This window comes from Elephantulus edwardii, unplaced genomic scaffold, assembly GCF_000299155.1.
Source record: "Elephantulus edwardii isolate Elephantulus edwardi_28Jun2011 unplaced genomic scaffold, EleEdw1.0 scaffold00015, whole genome shotgun sequence".
In the NCBI taxonomy this organism is placed as follows: Eukaryota; Metazoa; Chordata; class Mammalia; order Macroscelidea; family Macroscelididae; genus Elephantulus; species Elephantulus edwardii.
Window position 1 is genome coordinate 10,040,650 of NW_006399765.1, and position 23,221 is coordinate 10,063,870.

A 23,221-nucleotide genomic window follows, 5' to 3' on the forward strand; every position below is an offset into this window, starting at 1 on the left:
AGACAGTGAGGGCACAGGATAGAGCATAGTTTAGGGCGGTTGTACATAGGGTCACTATGAGTCACTGGCGACTCGACGGCACATAACAACAACATATGCTAGTCACTTTCCAGGACCTTTCAGTATTGACATAAATAATCCTTATATCAATTCGGAGGTAGGTACAGTTATATTTTTCCAGTTGAGCAAACTGAGGCACAGCCTGACTGAGAAATTTTGCAAGGAGGCATTGGTTGGTTGGTATACTTGGCAGAGCTAGGATTTATCTTTGCTTCAGAGGATGTGCTCTTTACTAACTTTGAGGAACTAATCCCAGGGAAGCCGGTTAGGGAGTGCTTCTGAAGGATGAATAGAAATAAGATGTACTTGCTTGGAAGTTTGAATCCACTCGTGTCTTAAAAGAAAGGCCTGGTGACTTTTAGAAAGTTGATTGTTGAAATCTCTCTGGAACCCAGCTGTATTCTCGTACATATGGGGTTGCCATGATTCAGTCAGAACTGACTCAACAGCAGCTGGTTTTAACGCCGGAGATAGCGTACAGTCCTGAGAAGAAAGAGCATGGCTCCTTAGAGGAAAAGAGGACGCCAAGAGGCAAGTGAAAGTATGAAGAGTGGATTAGAAGATTTGATGTGTTCTGTGATCTATGAGTCATGGACGGGTCCTGTGGCTTAGACACACATAGTCTTTCCCCAAGGTTTCCCTTCAGATTAAACCTTTGCTGTTCCCTCCCCACTTGTCATATGACCTAGTGTGCATGACCATTATAGAATATAGATAGAATTTTGGAATAGTGTGGATTGTCTTTAACGGTTATTTTCTCCAAAGGGTCAAGCACTGTCTTCCTGTTGGCCCTGACAATCATAGCAAGCACGCAGGCCTTGACGCCCACTCACTACCTCACCAAGCATGATGTGGAGAGACTGAAAGCCTCATTGGACCGCCCCTTCACAAATTTGGAATCTGCTTTCTATTCCATTGTGGGACTCAGCAGCCTTGGTGCCCAGGTACCAGATGTAAAGGTAAGAGCCCCTCTGTCTTGGTGGCCAGTGTGGTTCAGAAAGAACTTTATGCTCTCTCCATGTTCCTTTTAGGTATCTTTATCCTTATATGAGGATAGCCAAAGCTAATTCATCCAGTATAATATTTATTTGAATAAATAGAATAATTCAATATGATAGGTTCGTGAGGGGGGTACTTAGTATGTATGTGGGAGCACACTAGGTATTTCAGTGGAATATATGAAAGGTGGCAAGCACCAACTCCCCAAAGTGACACTGAAAAAAGAGCACGACTCTTTTTATACGTGGGGAATGTGGGGTTATGGAACAAGCAGAATGGATGTGGGGAGACTAAACCAATTTCCCCAAATAGACTAAAACTACCAAGTCAAATATGTTGAGGCTAGAATTGATTGAACCAAACTTCAGATCTAAGAGAATACTGTCTGTCAGATATTAAAAGATGTAAGAGTTTTGAACTAGGAGGAGATAGAGAAGGAGACTAGTGATCCAGATGTAAGCATCATCTTGTTTTATTAAGACAGTAAATCTGGAGATTAAAAATAAACCCAAAAGATGACTAGAAAGGCTTAGCAGATCTCTCTGCTTGGGATCTCACAGTGTCAAGGTGAAAGTAATAGGCCATACTGAATTCTTTTTTTTTTTCTTCTTCTTCTTCTTTCTTGTTGTGTACCATCAAATTGGACCTGACTGGCACAGGAGGTGATTGCCCCTCCTTTTCCAGGAGAGAGTATCTGGTGGATTCAAACCCCATATCTTAGGGATTGCAGTGCAGCTTCTTGCCACTAGGCCACCAGCACTCCCTCATATTGGACTCAAATGCTGTGAAGAATAATCTGCTTTGAAGCTCATTCAGGTTATTGGCAGATCCAGTTCCTTGCAGTTGTAGGGCTCAGGTCCCTGTTTCCTGGCCGACCATTAGCCAGGGCCCTTCTTTGCTCCTCAAGGCACCTACATTTCTTCCATCTTGAAACCACCAGTGTCAGATTTACAACACTGCAAATCTAACCTCCTCCTTTTCTTCTGAAGAATTTAAAGAGCTTGCCTGATTAGCTCAAATCTATCAGATAATCTCCCTATTTGGGAGCTGATTTGGAACTTAAAAAAAAAGATCTTTCAAGCAGTTCCTAGATTAATGTTTGGTTGAATAGTAAGTGGACAGAGATCTTGTTGGTACCATCTTTCTGTTTTCCTTAGTTTGCCTTTTTTTTCCACCTTGAGTTGGAATTTACTCTTCAGCTGGTTTTCAGAGACTGTAAATCGCACGTGGGGAGATTGTCATCCTTTTCCCAAGGAGCAGTTGGTGTATTTGAACTGTGTATCTTTGGGATTGCAGCACAGCTTAACACAAGGTCATCAGATCCTAGTTTGTATTAGCATATAAAAAACCTCAAATCTCAGTGACTTAAGATAAAAGCTTATTTTTATCTCTTACAACCTGGTCATACGGGTCTTTTGGGGGCTCTGTGTTAAATTTATTTTATTTCTTTTCATTTTGGAACTTTTAAAAATGCAATTTGAGTGAATGTTTGTAAAAACCAATGGTTTTTTTCATTCAACTGTTCATAGACATTTTGTTGTATAATATTAATTACAAGACTTAGTATAATCTCACTTTTCCCCCTTCCACTGAAATTCTCATTTCCATGAATCCTTCTGTTTTACCCCTTCTGCCTTCTTGGCTTTATCCTTGGGAAAATGCTGTCCTTTTGACCTTATTCGATGCATATTCTAAGGAGTAAGTGTCACTCTGGGTATGGTCACCTTATACCCCTTTCCATTGGCTAAAAGTTGAACCACAGGAATGAGTTTGTTCTGGGTTTGAAAGATAAATGAGGACCAGCCATCTTACCAGTTTATCCACTGATAAGAGTAACTTTGATTTGGGGTTTTGTTCCACATTCCTCTTACTCTATCCAGGATCTTCTATTCTTTTTAGAGTGGTCAGCATGGAGTTGGGGCACTGTGTAGTTCTTTCTTCTGATTCCTGTGTCATAGAAATTGAGCTTTTTGTTTACATTCTTTGTTCTGGACAGAGACCAACACTTTTTAAGACCTTCATTGCTACTCACCAAGGAAGGATATGGAGCACTGTGTACTAGGTTATGCGAGTTGACCCTTAGTCTCTGAAAACTATTGTCCCAAGGCCCCAGAACTAGCAGTAATTCATTTTATTGCTATATTTGGTTATGATTAGGAAGTTGACATAGCATTGGCTCCTTATTGGCTATATAATATACTTGGATATATTTACAGGATATAACAAAACCAATGTGGACATATCGTCTACACACCTGTGTGTGGTCATGGGTATAGTCCTTTTCCTCTGTCCACATCTGTTGGTTTTGCCATCTTCCTGTGTGTCTGCTTGTGGATGAGAATTTATTGCTCTTATTTTAGGATTATGCTCAGTTTAAGCAGTCCAGTCTGATGGAGTGGTCTCTGTCATGTGAAGAAGTGAATTAAGTTCCTGAAACTGCTCATAATAGGCAAAGAAGACAGGTCTGGCATGATCTGCGTCTGAAAACCCTATGGGCTAGTTGTATTCTGCACATGTGTCATCACCATGAATTGGAACCAACTTGATGGTAATCAACAATAACAGCATGCTGTTGGGGTTAAGTGTACCATTTCATTTGTTTTCTGATTGTTTTTTCCTTCCCTCCTGTCTTCTTTTGGATTAATTATTTTTAATATTCTCTCACATCTCTTCTATGGGTTTTTGGAAGTCCCTGAGTGCAAATGATTAATTCATAGGTATAATAAGGAGTGTGGAGTACTGATGCATATGTAGTATGTGGAGAGAACTATGAGTGCCCAGCAGGGGGAGCAGCTTACTCATCCTGTCTGGAGAATGCTACTACATAATCAATCAATTAGCAGCACCATGCTAGTTGGAGTGGAGATTGAGATTGTTAACAATTTCAGCTTGCCAGGCTCCATAATCAACCCTCTTGGCACCAGCAGTCAGGAAATCTAAAGATGAATTGCACTGGCAAAGTCTGCTGTAAGGGACCTCTCCAGAGTTCTAAAGAGCAACAGTGTCATCCTGGAGACCAAGGTGTGCCTGATCCAGGCCATAGTCTTTTGCTTGTTGTGCATCAGAGAACTAGACAATGACTAAGGATGATAGAAGGATTGATGTCTTTGAGTTTTTATGGTAGAGAAGAGTGTTGAACATTCCATAGACTACCAGTAGAAGAGTTTATTCTGGAGAGGGTGGAGCCAAGTTGCTCCTTAGAGGCAAGGATTTTGAAGCTCTGTCTCACATATTTTGGGCATGTTGCCAAGAGGGACCAGTCCTTAGAGAAGAACATCATGGTGGAGGGACAGCACAAGATGAGATGGATTGATATGGTAAGTGAGGTAATGGGAGTAGGTGTGTCAGAGTGAGTGAGACTGGCTCAGGATAGGGCAGGATTCAGAGCTATTATACATAAGGTTGCTGTGAGTCATAGTTGATAGCACAAAACAACAACTTGATAGAGTAGATCATGCCATCTTCTGTTGGGTATTAGGTATCATGCTTATTATTGTTGTTTAGATTTTGAACTGACCCAGCACATTTTCAGAGGCACTTAATTGCACAGGAGGAGATTGCCCATCCTTCTCCTACAGAGTAGCTAGTAAATATGAAGGCATGTACCTTTGGTGTAATGAGGTAATCTGGGTTTGTTGTGACAGTGAATCTTTTGCCATTTGGGTTTCAAATACCATAATGGAACAACTGTGCCATAGGTGTGTCAGATACCATAATGGCTACTCATTGTGGACAGTGTTTGGTGGCTCTCCCAGACTGATATAAGATTGATTCAAGTTTGGAGGCAGTAGTGGCATCCACTTCCTAAACTATGTATGGAGGACCCTTGTATTTAAAAGTTGGTTGGGCACAAGGGTCTAGTGTTATTTTATTTTGGAGGAACGACATTCTTCTAAGTTGTACAGTGCTTCTCTGTTTGCTGCACTGAGGTAATCTTGTATTGCTGTGATGATAAATCTTGTGCCATTGGGGGTCAAATGCCATAATGGCTGCTCATGATGGACAGTATTTAGTGGAGCTCCCAGTTTAAGACAGGTATGGAAGCAGGAGTGGCATCTACTTCCTAAACCACATGCCTCTGAAAACTCAATGAACTTGGAGAAGCGACGATAATTATAGAAAGACTTCAGGCCTTTTGTTCATTGGGTTGCTGTGAGTCATGCTTGACTCGACGGCAATAAACAACAAACACCAGCAACAACCTTTGGGTTGCCAGTGCAACTCTTTATCACTAGGCTGCCAGTGTTGAAGAAGGAAAGAGGACCCCTCTTTTTTTTTTTTTTTTTATTAAATTTTATTAGTTTTAAAGAACATTTACAGAGATTTGGGGTTTTCATTCATTCATTGTTGCACTGTTTTCTCCACCCTCCTCCCCAGTTCGTTCTTCTTTCCCCCCCCCCATGTCTGTTTTAATTGTCCTATTGCCACAGTGCTTGTCAAAGCTAGTTCTGATTAATCTCCTTTGTCGGTGTGTCCCTTGCCATTCCCTATCTCTCCTCCCTGAGAGAGACTTCACCCTGATTCATAAGGAAAAGGGGATGGCGCATTCTCTTAGCTACTTCCTGCTGAAAAGGGACGCTGTGGGTTTCAGGGTGAAGGTCTTCTCTCACTAATCTAAAGGGCCCCTTTGGCAGTAGGAAACACATAGACTATTATGGAGATTGATTTTGGAATTTAGATGCACTGTTATCAATTGTGCTTAGCTGTACATGCTCATATCCATGAAGATGTATCATGGAAGTGTTACAGCCTTCAAACTGCAAAGCAGCAAGATGTTCTTCCTTTATCTTGAGTTTCAGCTCATTTTTCCTTTGCATCTCAGCGATTTCCTCTGGGGTGGCTAGTACAGGTGATGATTCTGCTACAGGTGGTGATTTATCAGAATTGCTGAGTCAACCCGAGGGCAGGTCAGTAGTGATGCAGCTCCCGCCCGCCGGCTGTAGTGCATCTTTTTACCACTAAGCATAGTAGCGTTCCTCCAGCAATCGGGTGATGAGACTGTCCACGTTCAGCTCCCCGTCTGCCATCTTGTCGGCACTCGATTCGGCTTCCCGGCTCCTCCAGATGCCGCGGCGGCGGGCTGGCTCCTCCGTGCAGGAGGGGCAGGCTCCCGTGCCCAAGGACCCCTCTTATAATGTATAGTCTAATGGTGAAGGTTGACACTGGCCGTATAATGAGGTATGTACATGAATATTTGTAGAATGATAAGATGAGATATATCATGTTATGAATAGAGTGTTTTATAGGTTTAAAAAAGAATAAATCTTTGCATTTAAGTCTTAATACTGAGGCTCACTAAAATATAGCTTTATAAGGTTAGAACCTTATCTGCTTTATTTTTGGTGTATCTCCAATACCTAGAACAGTAGCTGGCATGTAATAGGTTCTCACAAACTCTCAGTAACTATTTACTGAAAGGAAGTATGATTGAGCTGAATTTTAAAGGAATTAACTGGAGGGAAGGGAGGAGGAGAGACACAGTCAAGGAAGGGATTTCAGGAAGAAGAAGAGCATGTATAAATGGCTCACGAAAGGATGGAGCAGGTTATATTTAAGAAACTTGAAGGAACTGTGTGTGTGGAACACAGCAGAGAAGTTAAGCTTAAGAGAAGACTCCAAACTGAGGCCTGTCACAACATGAAGAATTCTCTTAAAGAGCAATTGATTTTTATCACTGAATATAATGATCTGATTCCCATTTTGGAAAGATCGCTCTCTGGGCTCATGAAAAGAGACTAAAGAAATACAAGACTCCTGTGGTAATTCTTCCTCTAACGCTGATGCCACCTTCTTCTTCAGAAAGTCTAGCCTCCCAAAAAATCTGTTCAGCAAATTGATTGAAAAGGTGTGGAGAAAGGATCCATCCCAAACACACTCCTTGCTTGATTTTGAACCATTAACTCTTGATTTTCTCCCTTGCTCTGTTCTGGCAATAGCTTCCTGGTCTAGATACAGGTTTTGCATGAGCAAGTGTTCTGGGATTTCCATTCTTCTCAGTATTAGCCACAATTTGTTGTTACCCATACAGTCAACTGCCTTTGCATAGTTGATAAAACACAAGAGTCCAGAATAGGAGTTGCATAGTAAAGTGGTCAGGCAGAGGGGAGGAGCACTGTATAACAATGAAAGAACTTTTTTTTCCCCAAAGAAAAAAAGCAAATCCGGGGATGGGGGTGGGAGGGCTGGCAGGGAGGAAGATGTGCCACAATAAATGAATGGAAATCCAAGTTCTTTTTAAACTTTAAAATCTAAAAAAACAAAACCACAAATAGACATTTTTCTGGTACTTTCTGCTTCCAGCCAAGATCCATCTGACATTAGCAATGATAACCCTACTGTTATTGCATATTGAATTTAATAGTATTTCTGGCATCTGGTATCTCTGTTCTAGTTGTTTTTGGATAATCTTCAGCAAGATTTTCTTTTGCATGTGATATTAGTGATACTGTTCATTTTCACATTCTGTCGGATCACCTTTTTTTGGGAATGGGAATAAATGATCTCTTCCACTCACTTGGTCAGGTCGATCTTCCAGATTTCTTGACACACCCTAGTAAGCACATCCAGAGGTGCTTCTGTTTGTTGTAATATGTCAGCTGATATTCCATCAATTCCAGGGGCCTTTTACTTTGCCAGTTCCTTCAGAACATCTTGAACTTCCCCCTTTGTTTATTACCCTTCGTTCTTGATCACATACTACTTCCTGAAATGACTCTTTGTCAGTACTTTTTAGTACAGTGACTGTATTCCTTCCATCTTCTTTTGATGCTTCCTGGATCATTCAATATTTTGTCTGTAGCATCTTTAAGCATTGCAACTCAAGGGTTGAATTTGTTCTTTATTTCCTTCAGTTTGAGAAATGCCAGGCGAGTTATACCCTTTTGATTTTATGACTCCAGCTCTTTGCACATGGTTATACTACTTTGCTTTTGTCTTCATGAGCTGCTTTTTAAAAATCTTCTGTTCAACTCTTTAACTTCCTTATTTCATCCCTTTGTTTTGGCTTCTTGGTGTTCTAGTGCAATATTTAGCGTCTCTTCTGCCATCCATTTTGATCTTGTCTTCCTCCTATGTCTTTGTAAAGACCTTTTGTTTTCTTTGAGGATGATATCCTTGAAGTCACCCCACAGCTCATCTGGTCCTTTGTTCATTAGTGTTCAGTGCTTCGAACCTATTCTTGAGATGTTTTTAAAATTCAATGGGATAGACTCAGTCATATATTGGTTCTTGTGGATTAGTTTTAATTTTCTTTAGTTTCAACTTGAATTTGCACGTAAGTAGTTGATGATCTGCTCTACAGTCAGCTCCTGGCTTGATTTTCACAGCTGATAACTGAGCTGTCCTTGGACTAGGAGTCCGAAAATACGGACTTGGTGACAGGAACGAGGCTGGAGATAGAAATGAGTCTGTTTAATACTTTTGTCTAAATGCTATACACAAGAGATTTGATTGTTATGCAATATATGTGCTCCACTGACCATGACAGAACATTTTTAACTGTTCTGAGCCCTGATAAGGAACAACTGTCTTAGGAGGAGGGGAGATCTTGAATTTGGTCTTCAGCATGTTGACCTCAAAGTTCTTTTGAGTCATACAAGTAAGCTGTCGGAAAGGTCTAGGTTGAAGGAACAAATGTGAGAGTCTTCTGCATTGAAGTTCTGGATGAAGCCATGGCATAAGTAAGATTTCCCAGAGAAAAGAAAAGGGTGAGATAAGTGGACCTAGGCAGTTGAGGAATTTGAACATTGGCCAAGTGGAAGAGGATGAAATTGCTCAAGAGTAATAATTGGAATATTAACATGGGCACAGGAAGTTGGAGAAGAACAGACAGTGAGTGAATGTTTATCGTTGTTCGTTGCTACTGAGTTAGCCCCTAGTCATCATGATGTCCATTCAGTACATACTATGCAGTTTTCATATTTGATTGCAAATTTGACTGTTGTGTTATCTAAGGTTTTCTTTGATTGATTTTTACAGGTAGGAAGGTCACCAGGCTTTTCTTCCTACTCTTAATCTGGACACTCCATTGAAACCCGTTCAACATCACAGCAGTAGACACGCCTCCAGTGACAGATCTGGCTGTTCATGGGAATATTTAGGAGGAGCTATTCATTCAGTCCTTGTGGGTTTGGCATTGTTAGGACAGGGTTCAGATTTGCTGTGCTTAGAGTCACTGTGAGTCATACTAGATGGCACCCAACAACAGCGTTAGTTCTGAACGGTGCACATGGTTAATGTACTTGACATTTACCAAAAAAATTGAAGTTTGAGTCTACCCAGAGGCACCTCAGAAGAAAGACTTGGCAGTTTACTTACGAAAAATCAACCAATGGCAAAAACCTTGTGGAGCACATTTATACTCTGCCGGATAAGCAGTTGCCATGAATCAGAATTGATTTAATGGCAACTTGCTTTTCAAATTAGAACTTTTCAGCCTTGAGTTGGGAAGATGAGTCTGAAACATGGAGGGGGCAAGTGGAGTCTGCGCTACAAACCTGCTAACATTGGCTGACTCTACATCTACAACTCTTGAGTTCTTCCTACCACTGTGCAGCTGTTAAGACCATGCAGTTCACATGTGTGAGCTTTGAAGCCACAGAGAGCGGATCCTATTTACTTTGATTTGTATGTGCAAAGAATTAGTGTAGGCATGATAGGAGCTTTACTTCATCATTCTCTGGAGAGGTAAAAGTGTTTTACTTTGAACTCTGCAACTGGATTGTCTGGATTTGAATTCTTTCTCCCCTACTAGTTAAGAATTTGTCTAGAATTTAGTGTTCTGGCTTAAAAACTAAGGACAGTAAAAAGAACTAATGTGTAGGATTGTTTAAGGATGAAGTAACAAATATATTTAAAGTTTAAACATTTTATTAAGTAGTGTTTTATTATGTGTTTGCTGATAAGTTACACAGCAAATTAGACTCCCACTAACAATATCTATACAATTTTTATTCAATGACATTGTTATATTTTCTATAGTGGATCACCAGTCTCTTTAATTTTGTTCTGGTTGTTCCATATTCAGTAATCTGGTGCCTGGCCCCTTACCTTCTCATCTTTACTTTAAGGATGGTTGTTGAGCATTGATCTCATACAGTTTTTTAAAAGAAATACTCATGGGTTATGTTCTTTATTTTCGGAGTCACTGTTCTTTATCGAAAAGATAACCTTGGGGTAGTTTTGATTCCAGGCTTATGGGACATTTCAGGGCAGTAGTTTCGGGGAGTCCTCTAGTCCCAACCAATCCAGTAAGTATTGTTTTCAAGAATTTGAGTTCTTTCAAATCCACCAGATGCTCTGCTGGAGAAGGAGGGGGCAATCTCCTCCTGTACCAGTCAGATCTGATTTGACGGTACACTTAAAAAACAATACAATTGAAAAAAAAATTTGGAGTTCTGTTCCACGGTTTTCTCCTATAAATTAGGCTCCTTCTAGTGTGGTCTTGATAGCAGACACCATCTAGTTCTGGTTTCAGGAGATGAGGATGTGGTTCATGTAGACTCAATCCTTTAGATGAATTTTTTCTTTTAGTCTGATTTTCTTTATTCTCTTTTGTTCCTGATGATTAGAAACCAATAACATTGATAGATAGCTGTTTTCATGCTTTTAAAACCCGAGACAGTACTTACCAAAGTAGGATGTAAAACATAAACTTTTTTTTTTTAACTTCTGGCGTGATACATTCTTTATTAATCAGTTCCTGGTTTCAAGTGCCTTTTGCTTCTAGCTTAAATGAACACTGTGGAGACAGCCTCCTTGCTGTCTGTTGGAAATGGTTAAGCTGTTGCTGTCACCTAAGCTGTTAGGAGACCCCCGAACATAAACTTTTTATGAACCGTTTTAGTGGTTGTTGTTAGGTGCCATCCACTTGACTATAACTCACAGAGACCCTATGAGTTTGTAGGAATTCAACATTATGCTGGGGACTTGATTCTTGTAATTGTACTGGTAGATCAGCAGATGGCGACAAAGTCCATTTTTGGTTTTGTTTTTACGCTTACCCACGTTCTACTGAAAATCAAAAACCCAAATCCACTTCTGTGGAATAGCTTCTCATTCACAGCAACCATCCATTAGTTTCCTAGACTGTAAATCCATACCAGAGGATACTGTCCATCTTTCTTCTGTGGAGTACGTGGTGGATTTGAACTGCTGACCTCTGTCAATCCTATGTTAACACACTAAGATGCCAAACTTTAAATGGATGTATTTGTTTCTCTTTACAGATCTTTAATTTGTGCAGGGTGAAGTTTTTTCCCCCCTTATCTCCTTCTGACTTCTTTCACACTTCTTGTTAAAACTTACTTGTTTTAAGACGCATTTAAATTGTATTCATAAAATGGAAATGGTTTTTTTATTGTTGCTGAAATAACATATGTGCATATAAAACATTAGGTAAAAATGGCTATTAGAGAAAATCAGCAATTTGGGCCCACCTTGCAGCAGTGCTTGCAGCACTTTTTGCTTTATTATGGTAAAATGCCTGTAATGTAAGGCTTACCATCTTAACCATCTGAAAATGTACAATTAGTGGCATTAAATATATTCACAGTGCTTCATGACCATCACCACTATTCAATTCCAGAAGTTTTTCATTGTCTCCTATGAGAATCCCATGTCCTTTCAGAAGCACTTGCTTTTAATTGTGCGTTTTTGTTTTTTTTCATCATGTGGTTTTTAAATAGCCAGATTCTGTAACTCCTAAACCGGAATATTTAGCAATGTCAGTAAATAATGTTTCTTCAAGTTTTGTTGCAAACCTACTGAGTTCCCAAAACACAGACATTGAATGATGAGACCCTGGTGTCTCTGAGGCTGGTGAGTCTGAGGGGTTACAGGAAGGCTGGACCATAAGCCTTTGGGTAGAAGGTGAGGGGTAGTGATGAAGCTAGCACAGAGAGTGAGTCGGTTATTAGGATGTTTCATGTTGTGTCAGAAACTATGATCATACTTCATGAATATAACAAATGTTCACCAAAGGGTTATATGTGTATGTGGGAGTAAAATAACAAAACATGCCCATCTTGGCAATTTTTACAGGTTCAATTCAGTAACATTAACTGTATTAAATTGTACAATCATTCTTGCTGTCTGTACAATCATTCTTGCTGTCCTTTTCCAGATTGTTCTAACCATTAACATAAACTTAATGCCCTCTAACTTTCTTCCGTTTTTCCCTACCCTCTCACTTTTGGTATCTATGAATAAGGTTTGTTTTCTTTGTATCTGCTTATTTAATAAATGACCTAGTAGAAAAATCTATCCTTTCGTGACTAACTTACTTTGTTCAGCATATTTTCATGGCTCATCTAGACCACAGAGTGCATCAGAACTTTTTCCCCATGGCAAATACTATTCCACAGTATGTGCATACATTTTGTTTTATCCATTCACTTACCACAGAGTTTTGATAGTGAAATTGCATGGTTGCATTTGTATTTTGTGCGAGGTAAATGGGGACGATATTATCTACCACAGATCCTCATTTTCATCATAAGAACAAGCGTCGTAAACACCTATGAGACCAGATAGGAGATGGCATTAGGTTGTAACAGGTGAGGCATGACCAGGGCCTGACGGAACTAAGAGGGTGGGAATTGGATTTGAAGAATGAAAAGAAGATAGGGCTTGAAGCAGAAAGTTAAAGAGTGATTCCCAGTCTCTGGCTCAGGTGAACAGGTGTGTGGTGATGCCCCTACGTGAGCCAGAAAGTCCAGGTAAAGAAAGAGGTGTATGTTCCTGTTAGATGTGATGGGCTTCTCTTGCCTTTGCAAAACATCTAAGTGGAGACATGGTGGTATAGTCTGTAGGAGGTTGCAGCCCTCACCAAGAGACCTCACATCTCCATTCATTTGAATCCATCAGCCCACTCCATGGGAGAAAGAGGAAGTCTATTCCGATTCAGATTTACAATCTTGAATTGAGAGGAAACTCAATGGAGGGTCACTATGAGTTGGAATTGACTCATTGGCAGTGGTTTTTTGGTTGTGGTTGTTTCTTAAGTATAGACCTCCTTCCAGTTGTAATGAGACTCTCTGTTCTACTTACTGGCTTTGTTTTTGTCATCAGGTTACTTGCCAACTCCAATCATGTTTCTTTCTCAGTCAGTGGGGGTGATAATATCTACTCCAAGTCCTTAAGTTCATTTCAGGGACGAGCATTGTAAACACCCAGCACAGGCTGTACCTGTGGTAGGAGATCAGTGATTTTTCTTTCTGGAGTTCAGAAGGACTAGATTGTCTTCAGGATGCTCCTTGTGTGAAGTCAGCAGGTTTTGGTAACAGAATACTTTATGGAAAATAGGTGCTTAAAAATCTTAGCCTTGAGTAGTTCATTCTTTAAGCCATTTATGATAGCAGAAAATTGTACTTAGTGCTTTTAAAAATGACTGTGCTTTTCTTTTCCTAATCACTGCATATGTCATTACATTCGCTTTCCTTCCCATTTAGAAAGCATGCACCTTCATTAAATCCAACCTTGATCCCAGCAATGTGGATTCCCTTTTCTACGCTGCCCAGGCCAGCCAGGCCCTCTCAGGGTGTGAGGTAAGTACAGCTTCCTACATGTAAATTTACTTTAAGCTGTAAAACCATTTTTAAGTGTTGGGTCATTCATGGCATATATTTTTTTCTAAACAATGAAACCTCATTAAGAATTGTGATGTAGGTAGGAACTCTACTCTTGTAGGTTCTGTTTTTTATTTCGTTGCCTTAAGGAAGTGTAGCATGTTCCTCCCGCCACCGCCCCCCTCCCCCAGCTTTCTTCTTTTTGTGAATTTTAAGTAACTTTTCCCTGCAGTTGTTGTCTCTCTTCTGGCAATCCTTGATTTTTCTTTCCATTTCCTTTGAATATTTAAAAGTGTTCAAAGGAAAGGAAGAATATCTCACATTAGATGTCTAGAAATCTGTTTTACTGACACAGGAGAACCATATGTAAATGAACAAGTGTTCTGTCAGCATTTCTTCAGGAGTGTTGTGCTGAGGTATAGGGAGCATGGTGATGGAAACGGTAGCCATGTACTGGGCAGGTGTGACTTTGTGGCGGGTATGGCAAAAGATGGCATGTAGAGCAACTGCCCAATTACCGACGCCTAATCTAAGCCTCTCTGTCTGCTAATCTATTCTTAGATCTCTATTTCAAATGAGACCAAAGATCTTCTCTTGGGAGCTGTCAGCGAAGACTCCTCTGTTACCCAGATCTACCACGCAGTTGCAGCCCTGAGTGGCTTCGGCCTCCCCTTGGCATCCCAGGAGGCACTTGGTGCCTTGACCACTCGTCTCAGCAAGGAAGAAACTGTGCTAGCGTAAGTGACTTACTGTGAGTGCTTCTCAGACTTCTTTTGGTTTAGTCATTTGCTAAGTGTCCCTTGTATGCCATACTTAATGCTAGACACCACAAAATCAGCGTTGAGCTAAGGCAAATGAAAATTCCTGTTTTTGTGGAACTTACATATCGTCTTCTCCACCCTGTTTGGACAGAAGGCTGATAACTGAGTCCAGCATCCCCACACAGCCGCATTGTAGCACATGGCACACAGCACACCCGCCTGTGGAAGTTAGAGTTAGGCCAGTGAGCCACAATGTCATGTTGAACCTTGGTGGAGGGACAGGGTGGTGTTATCATCGGAGTATCTGCAAAGACAAGTCTTTGTCTTTGTGAGTGTCATCATCTGGTGGGAGGGCTGGGTGTTCAGAGGGGCGAGTTGTCTCAACATCAGATTCTCCTCTATAGACAGCTCACGTAAGGGAGAAATACCTTAGCGAAAAGGACTTTGAATAACTTTCCTGTTTATTACAAATTTGATTGTTGTTACCGTCTTGGGAATGTTGGCTATAAACTTCACAGTGATAGTATAGGTTTTGGGTTTTTTAACACTAAGGCTCTTCATTTAAACAATCATTTTTTTCTTGCCTGTTGTTTCCTCATTACATTGCAGCCCTTGAAGGAGAGTATAGAGTACCTTGAGTCCTCATTTGTTAGTGTACCCGTCTAGTGGACCGCTAATTGTGTAGCAAGAGATTGGTGGCATCTGTTCCCCCTTGCAGAACATTTAGGTAGTTTCTTGGGTTTTGGTTTTATTTTTACTAAGCATCAAGTCATTTCTAATCTTAACATTTTCTCAATAAGGGCAGAGTTCACAGGCATTTGATGTTTTCTCTCTGTCACTCTCACATCCACTATATATAAGCATACCTCAGCGATACCATGACTTCAGTTCCAGACTTCTCAGTAAGGCAGATATCCTCATACAACAAATCACATGACTTTTAAAATTTCTCTATGCATATAGAAGTTATGTTTACAGTATGCTGTAGTCTGTTAAATATAACACTAGGGAAAAGTTTGAAATCTTGCTAGAATTGCCAATATGTAACACTGAAACATGAGGTGAGCACGTGTTTTTGGGAAAATGGTGCTGATAGACTTGCTTAACATAGCATTGACACAAATGTTTGATTTGTAAAAAACGCAGTTTGTGTTGTAAGGCACAATAAAGTGAAGCCCAGTAAATCACGCTTGTGTTCACGTGGTCAGTAATCACGGACGTTGGTCTGATCCTTTTCTCAGGGCTGATTGTTTACACTTAGTTTTCCTGGCGGTCTTTTTTTTTTTCTTTCTTCAGTCTCACATTGTTTTGATCTCTACTCATCATCCCTGGTGCATGCCTTTCCTTGAGCACAACATCTCATGTCATAATGTCCTCTGATCACCTTACTCTGACACTATCTTCTACAGAAAAAAATTAACCATTTCTCACAATAAAGACAATCTCCTTCCTCAAAATTCCTTTTCCAGGAGGGAAAAGTACAAGGGAAGTACATCCACTCCAGAGTCAGACAGACTTGCGTTTGAATACTAGCTCTATTCTTTCCTTGTGTGATTTTGGACAAGTTATTAACCTCTTTAAGCCTCTTGTGTAAAATAGGACCAATAACCCTTATATCATAGACATAATGTGAAGATTAAATTCAATAATACATGTAAAGAGCCTAATTGTGCCTGCAACAAATGAAGTTTCTTCTCTTCTTTTTAATTTTTTTTCTTTCTACTAGTTTATTTACGAAACTCGAATACAAATTCGAACAAATAGTTTCTTCTCTCCTAAAATACTTCTTTGTTAAAGGCTTATTTACTTTGTTGGTTATGTTGTCATTATTTCTGTATTGGATTATAAACTTCTTTGTTTTTAAAACGCATTATAGAGTCTGGTACATGATTGATGTGTAATAGAATTGTTTCATAAAGGCTGAAACTGTTGTTTTTGTGTTTCTGCCACCATGTATAAAGAGTACAAGCTTTGAGTCAGACAGAATTGTGTTCAAATTAGAGTCTTCCACTAATAACCTCTGTGACCACCAGTGAGCTATTTAGCCCCTCTTAACTGCATTTTCTTCTGTAAAACAGAGAAAATGATACATGTGTTAGGGGTAATTATGAAGATTAAATCTGGTAGCATAATAATACAACTACTGTTCCCTGTTTAAGGAAATCTGGTATAAATTAGGAACTCTCAATTATTATAGAAAATTCATAGATCCATGTTCATATGTTCACATGTTCGTAAACTATCCTGAATAGAAAACAACATATTTGTGTGTTTAAATGAAACATCTGAAAAGTGTCATTGTGGTCTTTCATGAACCAGTTTCTTTGAATCATCTGCTGAGTATTAACAAGACAGGCTCTGCTTTCGGTGTTTAATGCTCCAGAGGGAAAGGGATTGCTAGCTGGGGCGTTAGTAATTAAAGCCACTGACAAAACTTTTCCTAAAGCTAAGTAGATTAATTTCATGCTAAAACTTAACAACATGATACCCATTGCAAAGGAGAAAAAAATTATTTTCTCTTCATTGAAAAGTTCTTCCTAGGTTATTTTAAATAATCTGAGCTCAGCATTTATCGTGGGCAAATGTGAGGTTTTTATCTTATCTAGAAATTCAGGTTGTGTTTTGTCAATGAGCATCTCATAGAAGTCAGTGAATCCTCTGGGGCTTCAATCTTGGTGAATTGTGACTCTTCTGTTTCCAACTTGTCATCTTAATGGAATTAGTTTTCCCTGGAGAGAATTGAAATGTTATGATTTAACCTAAGCAGACAAATTCTCGCTCTACATTCCCTGACACATTGACTTGATAAGGAGTTATTTACACAAGGGCCCAGCTGTCTTCTTGGGAATTAGAGAACTGGGAGTGTGGCATGGAAGGGGTTGAGCCACACTCTTTTTCTCCACCAGAGTGTTCCCTAATCATCCCAGATAAAAACCATGTATAATTTCCCCATTATCTACCTTTAGAGACTAATTATTGTTGTGTACTGTTGAGATGCAACCAACCCATGGCTGACCCCCTCCCCCCCAGCAGGTTTTCAGAGGCAGTTAATTTCATGGGAGGAGATTGCCCATCCTCTCGCAGAGCAGATAGTGGATTCAAACCATTCTAACTGCGTGCTTTCAGGATTGCAGCTCAGCTTCTTGCCACTAGGCCATTAGTGTTCCTTTTAATATCGAATTTAAAATTTTATATGTACATATGTATCATTCTACCTTTAAAGTTCATCTGAGGAGCTCTGGTGGCCTAGTGGAAAGAAGCTGCACTGCAATCCCAGAGGTTCATGGTTTGAATCCACCAGATTCTCTCCTGGAGAAGGAGGGACAATCTCCTCCTGTACCAGTCAGATCCAATTTGACAGTACCCCAAAAAAATTAATAAAAAAATTAAAAAAAAAAAGTTCATCTTACAGAAATATATTCATAAGTGGATAAAAATCAAGTAATGTGTCCCTTAGTGTCCACAGTGCTGTCTGTCGAATAGGATGCTCTGTAAGTTGAATTGTTGCTGAGCACCACTGCCACCCATTTCTCTGGCCTCCACCTGCACTTAGGCTCAAGGGACGAACCCAAGAGCCCACGCTAAAGCCCATGTCCCTTACCTTTCCTGCCGTTTTCCCTCCTTTAGTCCTGTACTGAAAGAGACTGAGTTTGGAGGTCTTAAACCATTAAGGAAAAGTAATAAACAAAAGGAGAATTACTTTGCCTTTTTAAAAACATAAAAATCTTCCTAGAACCTTGGACAGATACATAATCAGGTATTGCCCAAACGGTTAAGTGGTACATACTTGTACAAGAACAAGAGTTGTCAGTATTGTATGACCTAGTAGAAACAATTAGAATTGAAAATGCTTGTCATTTGGAAATTAAAAGAGTAACTTATGAAACACCCATACATTATAATACTATATTGTTGTTACTAAGAGTGAGATACATACCTATCTACAGGCCTAGAAAGATGCCCATGTTACAGTAAATAGTTGTCCTTTAGGAGATAGATCTAGGAGGAGGAACTTTAATATTCTTTTTAAATAATATATTGAATTCTTGATAAATGATGTCCTTTAAAAAAAAAAATAAGAAGAGAATTAGCCTGTAGTTTTGGAACCAAATCTAATTTTCTTTCCCTCTTATTTAATGCCAGAACACCAAGTGACTTCTGGGTCTCTCAGCAGGGTAATGACATCTGAAATGCCAGCCATTGCAGTTGCTTTCATGTTTACTGAATGCTTTCTGTTCATATTATATTTTCTGACCGGAAATTCTATCTGACAGTTCCCTGTTCCACTTGGAAATGTAGCTTCCACACTTATTGATCCAGGAGTGGGAAAGTAAAACAATTAACAGGCACAATGTCTTTTATAACTCAGAGAATAATATACCAACTTTGGTTGAATTGAATCATCTTCTCCCTCAGAGCTTTATGTCTTACAAACCTAATTAATTCTCGGTCTCTCTATTATGTATGTGATGCCTGTATGTATTCTGTATGTTCTGTATGTGTTCTTGATGAGGAATATAACACTGTTCAATGGGATGAGCCCGTTTTGTCTGTGTCCACAGTACTTATATTACCTGGATTGCCTTTGCGGACTGCCATGATCTTTTCCAAGTACGTGATAAAAAAGTTCCTTAAGGGCTGAGACTGTCTTGAACTTCCAAACAACAATACTTGGAGAGTTATCCAGCAACAGGAAGGGTCAACAGTTAAAACAATACTTGCCATTCATTGGAATTTTACCCTTTACCTTCTAGAACAATCCAGGCTCTCCAGACGGCTTCCTACCTCTCCCAGCAGGCTGATTTGAGGAGCATCGTGGAAGAGATTGAGGTGTGAATTTGTTTTGCCAAATGAATTCCCTAATTCCTCCTCAGACTGCTTAGAAGAGTCTTGTCACTTGACATGCATGATTTTTTATGTGCATTACATTTCTTCTGTCTATGGCACGCTTACACGTCAGAGGCATATGACCTAAGTAATCTTTATTAATCTAAGTTACACTGTGAGTTAGATAGCAGACTGCTTTTTAACCTTTTGTAAGTGTAGCCTAAAGTCTACAGATTTTAGAATCCCAACAAACATGATGATAATCTGATGATTAACATCTGAGATTATGAACTGAGATGATAATTCAGGCAAGTTATGTAAGTCGTCTCCGAGTCTCCCTTTCCTTATTGCTGACTGTAGGAGCAAGTGCGAGATGATGTATTTAGAGAGCCTGGTACCTGATAGTTGCTGAGTAAGTGTCATTGTGGGTTATATGTTTCCTGTACCCTCTGTCTGCCCCATATAACCTACCCCTCAGGGAACAGTCTCCTGGACTGCATAGCCAGTGATAGCAGGAATGTCATCACTCAGTGTGTCTTGGCCATAGTAGCTATGTAACTGTGTTGCCCAGGAGAGCATATGTCTCTCTTCACCTTTGGGTCTCCCATATTTTAGAGCACCAAATAAGACAGAGAAAAACTGTGCGGTGTAGTTTTATCTAAATGGATGGCCATGAAATTCATCTGTGCCATGGTGCTTCCTGGGTACACTGGGCTACTTGCCTTCCACCAGACTAACTGGTGCCTTCAAGTGCCACAGCTCTTGAATATTTGGAGCCAGGGAAGATGTACTCCCAGAGCTGGAGAAGAAACTGTGTCCTTGAAATATTTGCGAGGTTTACTTCAGTCTCTGGTGCTGATGCTAAGTAGAGAGCTGTGGTGACCTAGTGGTAAGGAATTGCACTGCCAGCACAAAACCACAAAGTTTGAATCTACCAGCTGCTCTGCAGGAGAAAGATGGGTAGTCTCCACCCAGGCGATAACTGCCTCTGAAAACCTGTTGGATCACTTGTGAGTTGGTCCCAACTTGATAGTACACAACAACAGTGTTAAGTATTCTCTGGTAAAAGTACTATATAACTGACTTCAGATTTAGAAGGAGAGATTTCTCAAAACTAACTGCCCCCCCCCCAAAAAAAAAAACACGAAACAAAACTAACTTCCTATACTAGGTTGAGAGTAGTGGGTGGATCTCATTTTTGTTATCACTGGACTTCAAACCTGCTTCCCTTTTGTTGTGACAGGATCTTGTTGCTCGCTTGGATGAACTGGGGGGCGTATATCTCCAGTTTGAAGAAGGACTGGAAACAACAGCATTATTTGTGGCTGCCACGTACAAGCTCATGGACCACGTGGGCACTGAGCCATCCATTAAGGAGGTGCCTACAAATTCTCAAGTGTGGAACCTTAAGGGTGACAATTTATTTGCTAAGAATAGCTTTTTTCAGGGAGATCTGTTCGATTCGGCTGGGGGTGTGGTCACTTAGTTCTTTTAGACATTAAGAATGAGAAGGAGAATGATATAATGCCTGTCTTCAAGAGACTGGTGAGAGTCAGTCGTGTGAATAAAATACTGCGCTTGCCATGAGGCAAGAAGGGCAAGTGCACTACTCTTGTTTCACCTCCCGTTTCTTCTCTGTCCCTACCTGCCTCGCTCATGAATGCTTCCACTTTGGTGGCCCCTGTAAATCTTCGTTCTCATGGGAAATACTCTGTACTTAATAATTGCCTGTGCCCCCTCCCTCCCTTTGTCTGCAGCAATGGCTGAATCTCAGCTAATCTTTGCTGATTGACATAGTTCACTGGGAGGCATGAGTGTCTACCAGACATCCGCCAAGAGTTAAGACTTTTTTTTAAGAGTTGCTTGTTAATTTGAAAGAACCTTTGCTTTGAATGTGTATGGGAAGCCTTTTTGGGGACCTTATTTGTACCCCTTGTCTGTAAAAAGTTTACCCACTCTTCTTTATTGCGTCCTAAATTCTTTGCAGAAGCAAACTACCAACCCTTTCTCTAACAGAATAAATATATACTCAAAAACTAAAAAAAAAAAAAAAAAAAAAAAGTTTACCCACTCTTGCTCTAAAGTACTTAACATCCACGCTATTATTTAAATTTTAGAGAGATAATAGGTTCAAAGTTAGAACATTTTCCTTTTTCTTAACATAAGTTTCTTAACATAAGCAGGAAATAGTTTTTGATAATTTGAATTTACCTTCTATTATCTCTACAGGATATGATCTAATAATTTATCCATGTATTTGCATTCTTTGTCTTTTCCTTCATCCTAAGTATCATGGGTCAAAGTGCAGGACTGTGGGGTGTTAGGGTCCAAAGCATTTAGGGATTCTATAACAGATACTAATAGAGATGAATTGCTGTATTCTCCATACAGCTTCAGCTCTTGTTTGCCTTATTTCCAAGCTTCCACTAACTAGATATTTGGCTGGAGTAATTTTGCTGTCACTGCTTTTGACAAAACAATTTTGGTGAATAGTCACCCATTTTAACACGTCAATAGCCCAGTGCTGGAAAAATGTAATTGGTACAATTAAGAAAATTATTTCTTGTCGACAGTGAATAACCCTGTCAGGAACAGGGAGCTCTTTTGTTAGATGGTACATTTTAAAAAAACCAAAACTGATTGAAGTAGAAAATGTTTCCTCTTAAGCAAACAACCTTCAGAATTTTAATGATGCCTGTTATGTTCCACTTTTTAAAATAAATTGCTTTCAATTTTCTTCTCTTAGCAGTCCATTAGTTCTTAATGGAGAGTTATTTTAGGTTTCTTTCCTAATGTAGATTTTGGGTATAAGATTTAGTCTCATAAATAAAAACTTAGCCAAAATTTCCTAGCCTGGGAAATAGTTTAAGAAGGGCCAGGAAAGGGGAATAGTTTAGCTAGGAGGGTGACTTGTACAGCAAACCAATATTTGAATTTTGGGTTTGCTATTTTATCTTTTTGTTGTTGTAACTTGGACAAGTTACTTCCTTTAGCCTTCATGTCCTCATGTTTTCAGGATTTGTGTCAACACTAGAGTTAGAGTTTGTGTATCACCTTTCATAGTGCTTGTCACATATAGGTACTTAACAAATGGTTACTATTTTATATATTTTATAATAAACTTATCGGCATACAATGATTTCCTTTCAGAGAATAAGGTTCCAGTGGTGTGCGTGCTGTCATCACACTTGATTGCAAATATTTAACGAATCCATTTCCTTTTTTATTGACAACTTTGTTGGTTTGTATACCACACACACAATTTGACTGATTACTAAACTTTGACGTTACTTTAGAATTTATATATATTATGTTCCATGCATGTACATTGTGTTTTACACTACCTTTCATTTATATTCTACTTCATTCATAAATTTTGTGGAGTTTTCTTCCCCCTTAACAATCATCTTACTGATAATAGATTTTATTTTTTATCAGTTTTTCATTGAAAATTTTGCCTTATTTTAATAGTAATTTGCAAGTACCTTGGATTCGAATAGCAAGCATTCAATAAATGGTTGACAAATAAATGAGTTATAATTATGTTGAACAAATGGACACAAACCCCAAAAACAACCATAATGAAATTCGGGGTCTTTTTTTGTTTGTTTATTTGTTTGTTTTTAAATTTGTGTTTTATGCTTAAATGCAGAATATTTGCTTTCCTCCCCTTTTCATTTTAGATTAGTGGCTCAAAAGGCCTTCATGAGATCAGATAAGGAATAACTTGAGTCAGGTGGAATAGAAAGGTGGCTGTCCAGTGTTCCTGCTGGAGAAAACTCTGAACTGACATTTTTCTTTTAGGATCAGGTCATCCAGCTGATGAATGCTATCTTCAGTAAGAAGAACTTTGACTCGCTCTCCGAAGCCTTCAGCGTGGCCTGTGCTGCCGCTGTGCTCGCCCAGAATCGCTACCATGTGCCAGTTGTGGTTGTACCTGAGGGCTCACCCTCCGACATTCCAGAACAGGCTGCCCTCCGGGTATGAGTTCCCTGCGCAAAATGTATC

The 23,221-nt window shown here is 39.6% G+C and overlaps 1 protein-coding gene across 2 annotated transcripts in view; it reads left to right on the top strand.

Moving 5' to 3' along the window:
- RPN2 (ribophorin II) overlaps positions 1-23,221 on the top strand; it is a 55,300-nt gene that overhangs the window by 1,589 nt on the left and 30,490 nt on the right. Inside the window, exons 2-7 of one of the 2 annotated variants that reach the window (XM_006881506.1) lie at positions 826-1,019; positions 13,509-13,604; positions 14,187-14,362; positions 19,141-19,216; positions 20,457-20,591; positions 23,018-23,194. In XM_006881506.1, coding sequence (XP_006881568.1) covers positions 826-1,019; positions 13,509-13,604; positions 14,187-14,362; positions 19,141-19,216; positions 20,457-20,591; positions 23,018-23,194 — 854 coding nt within the window. The remainder of the gene's footprint in view (positions 1-825; positions 1,020-13,508; positions 13,605-14,186; positions 14,363-19,140; positions 19,217-20,456; positions 20,592-23,017; positions 23,195-23,221) is intronic. The other variant, XM_006881507.1, reaches the window with a different exon arrangement.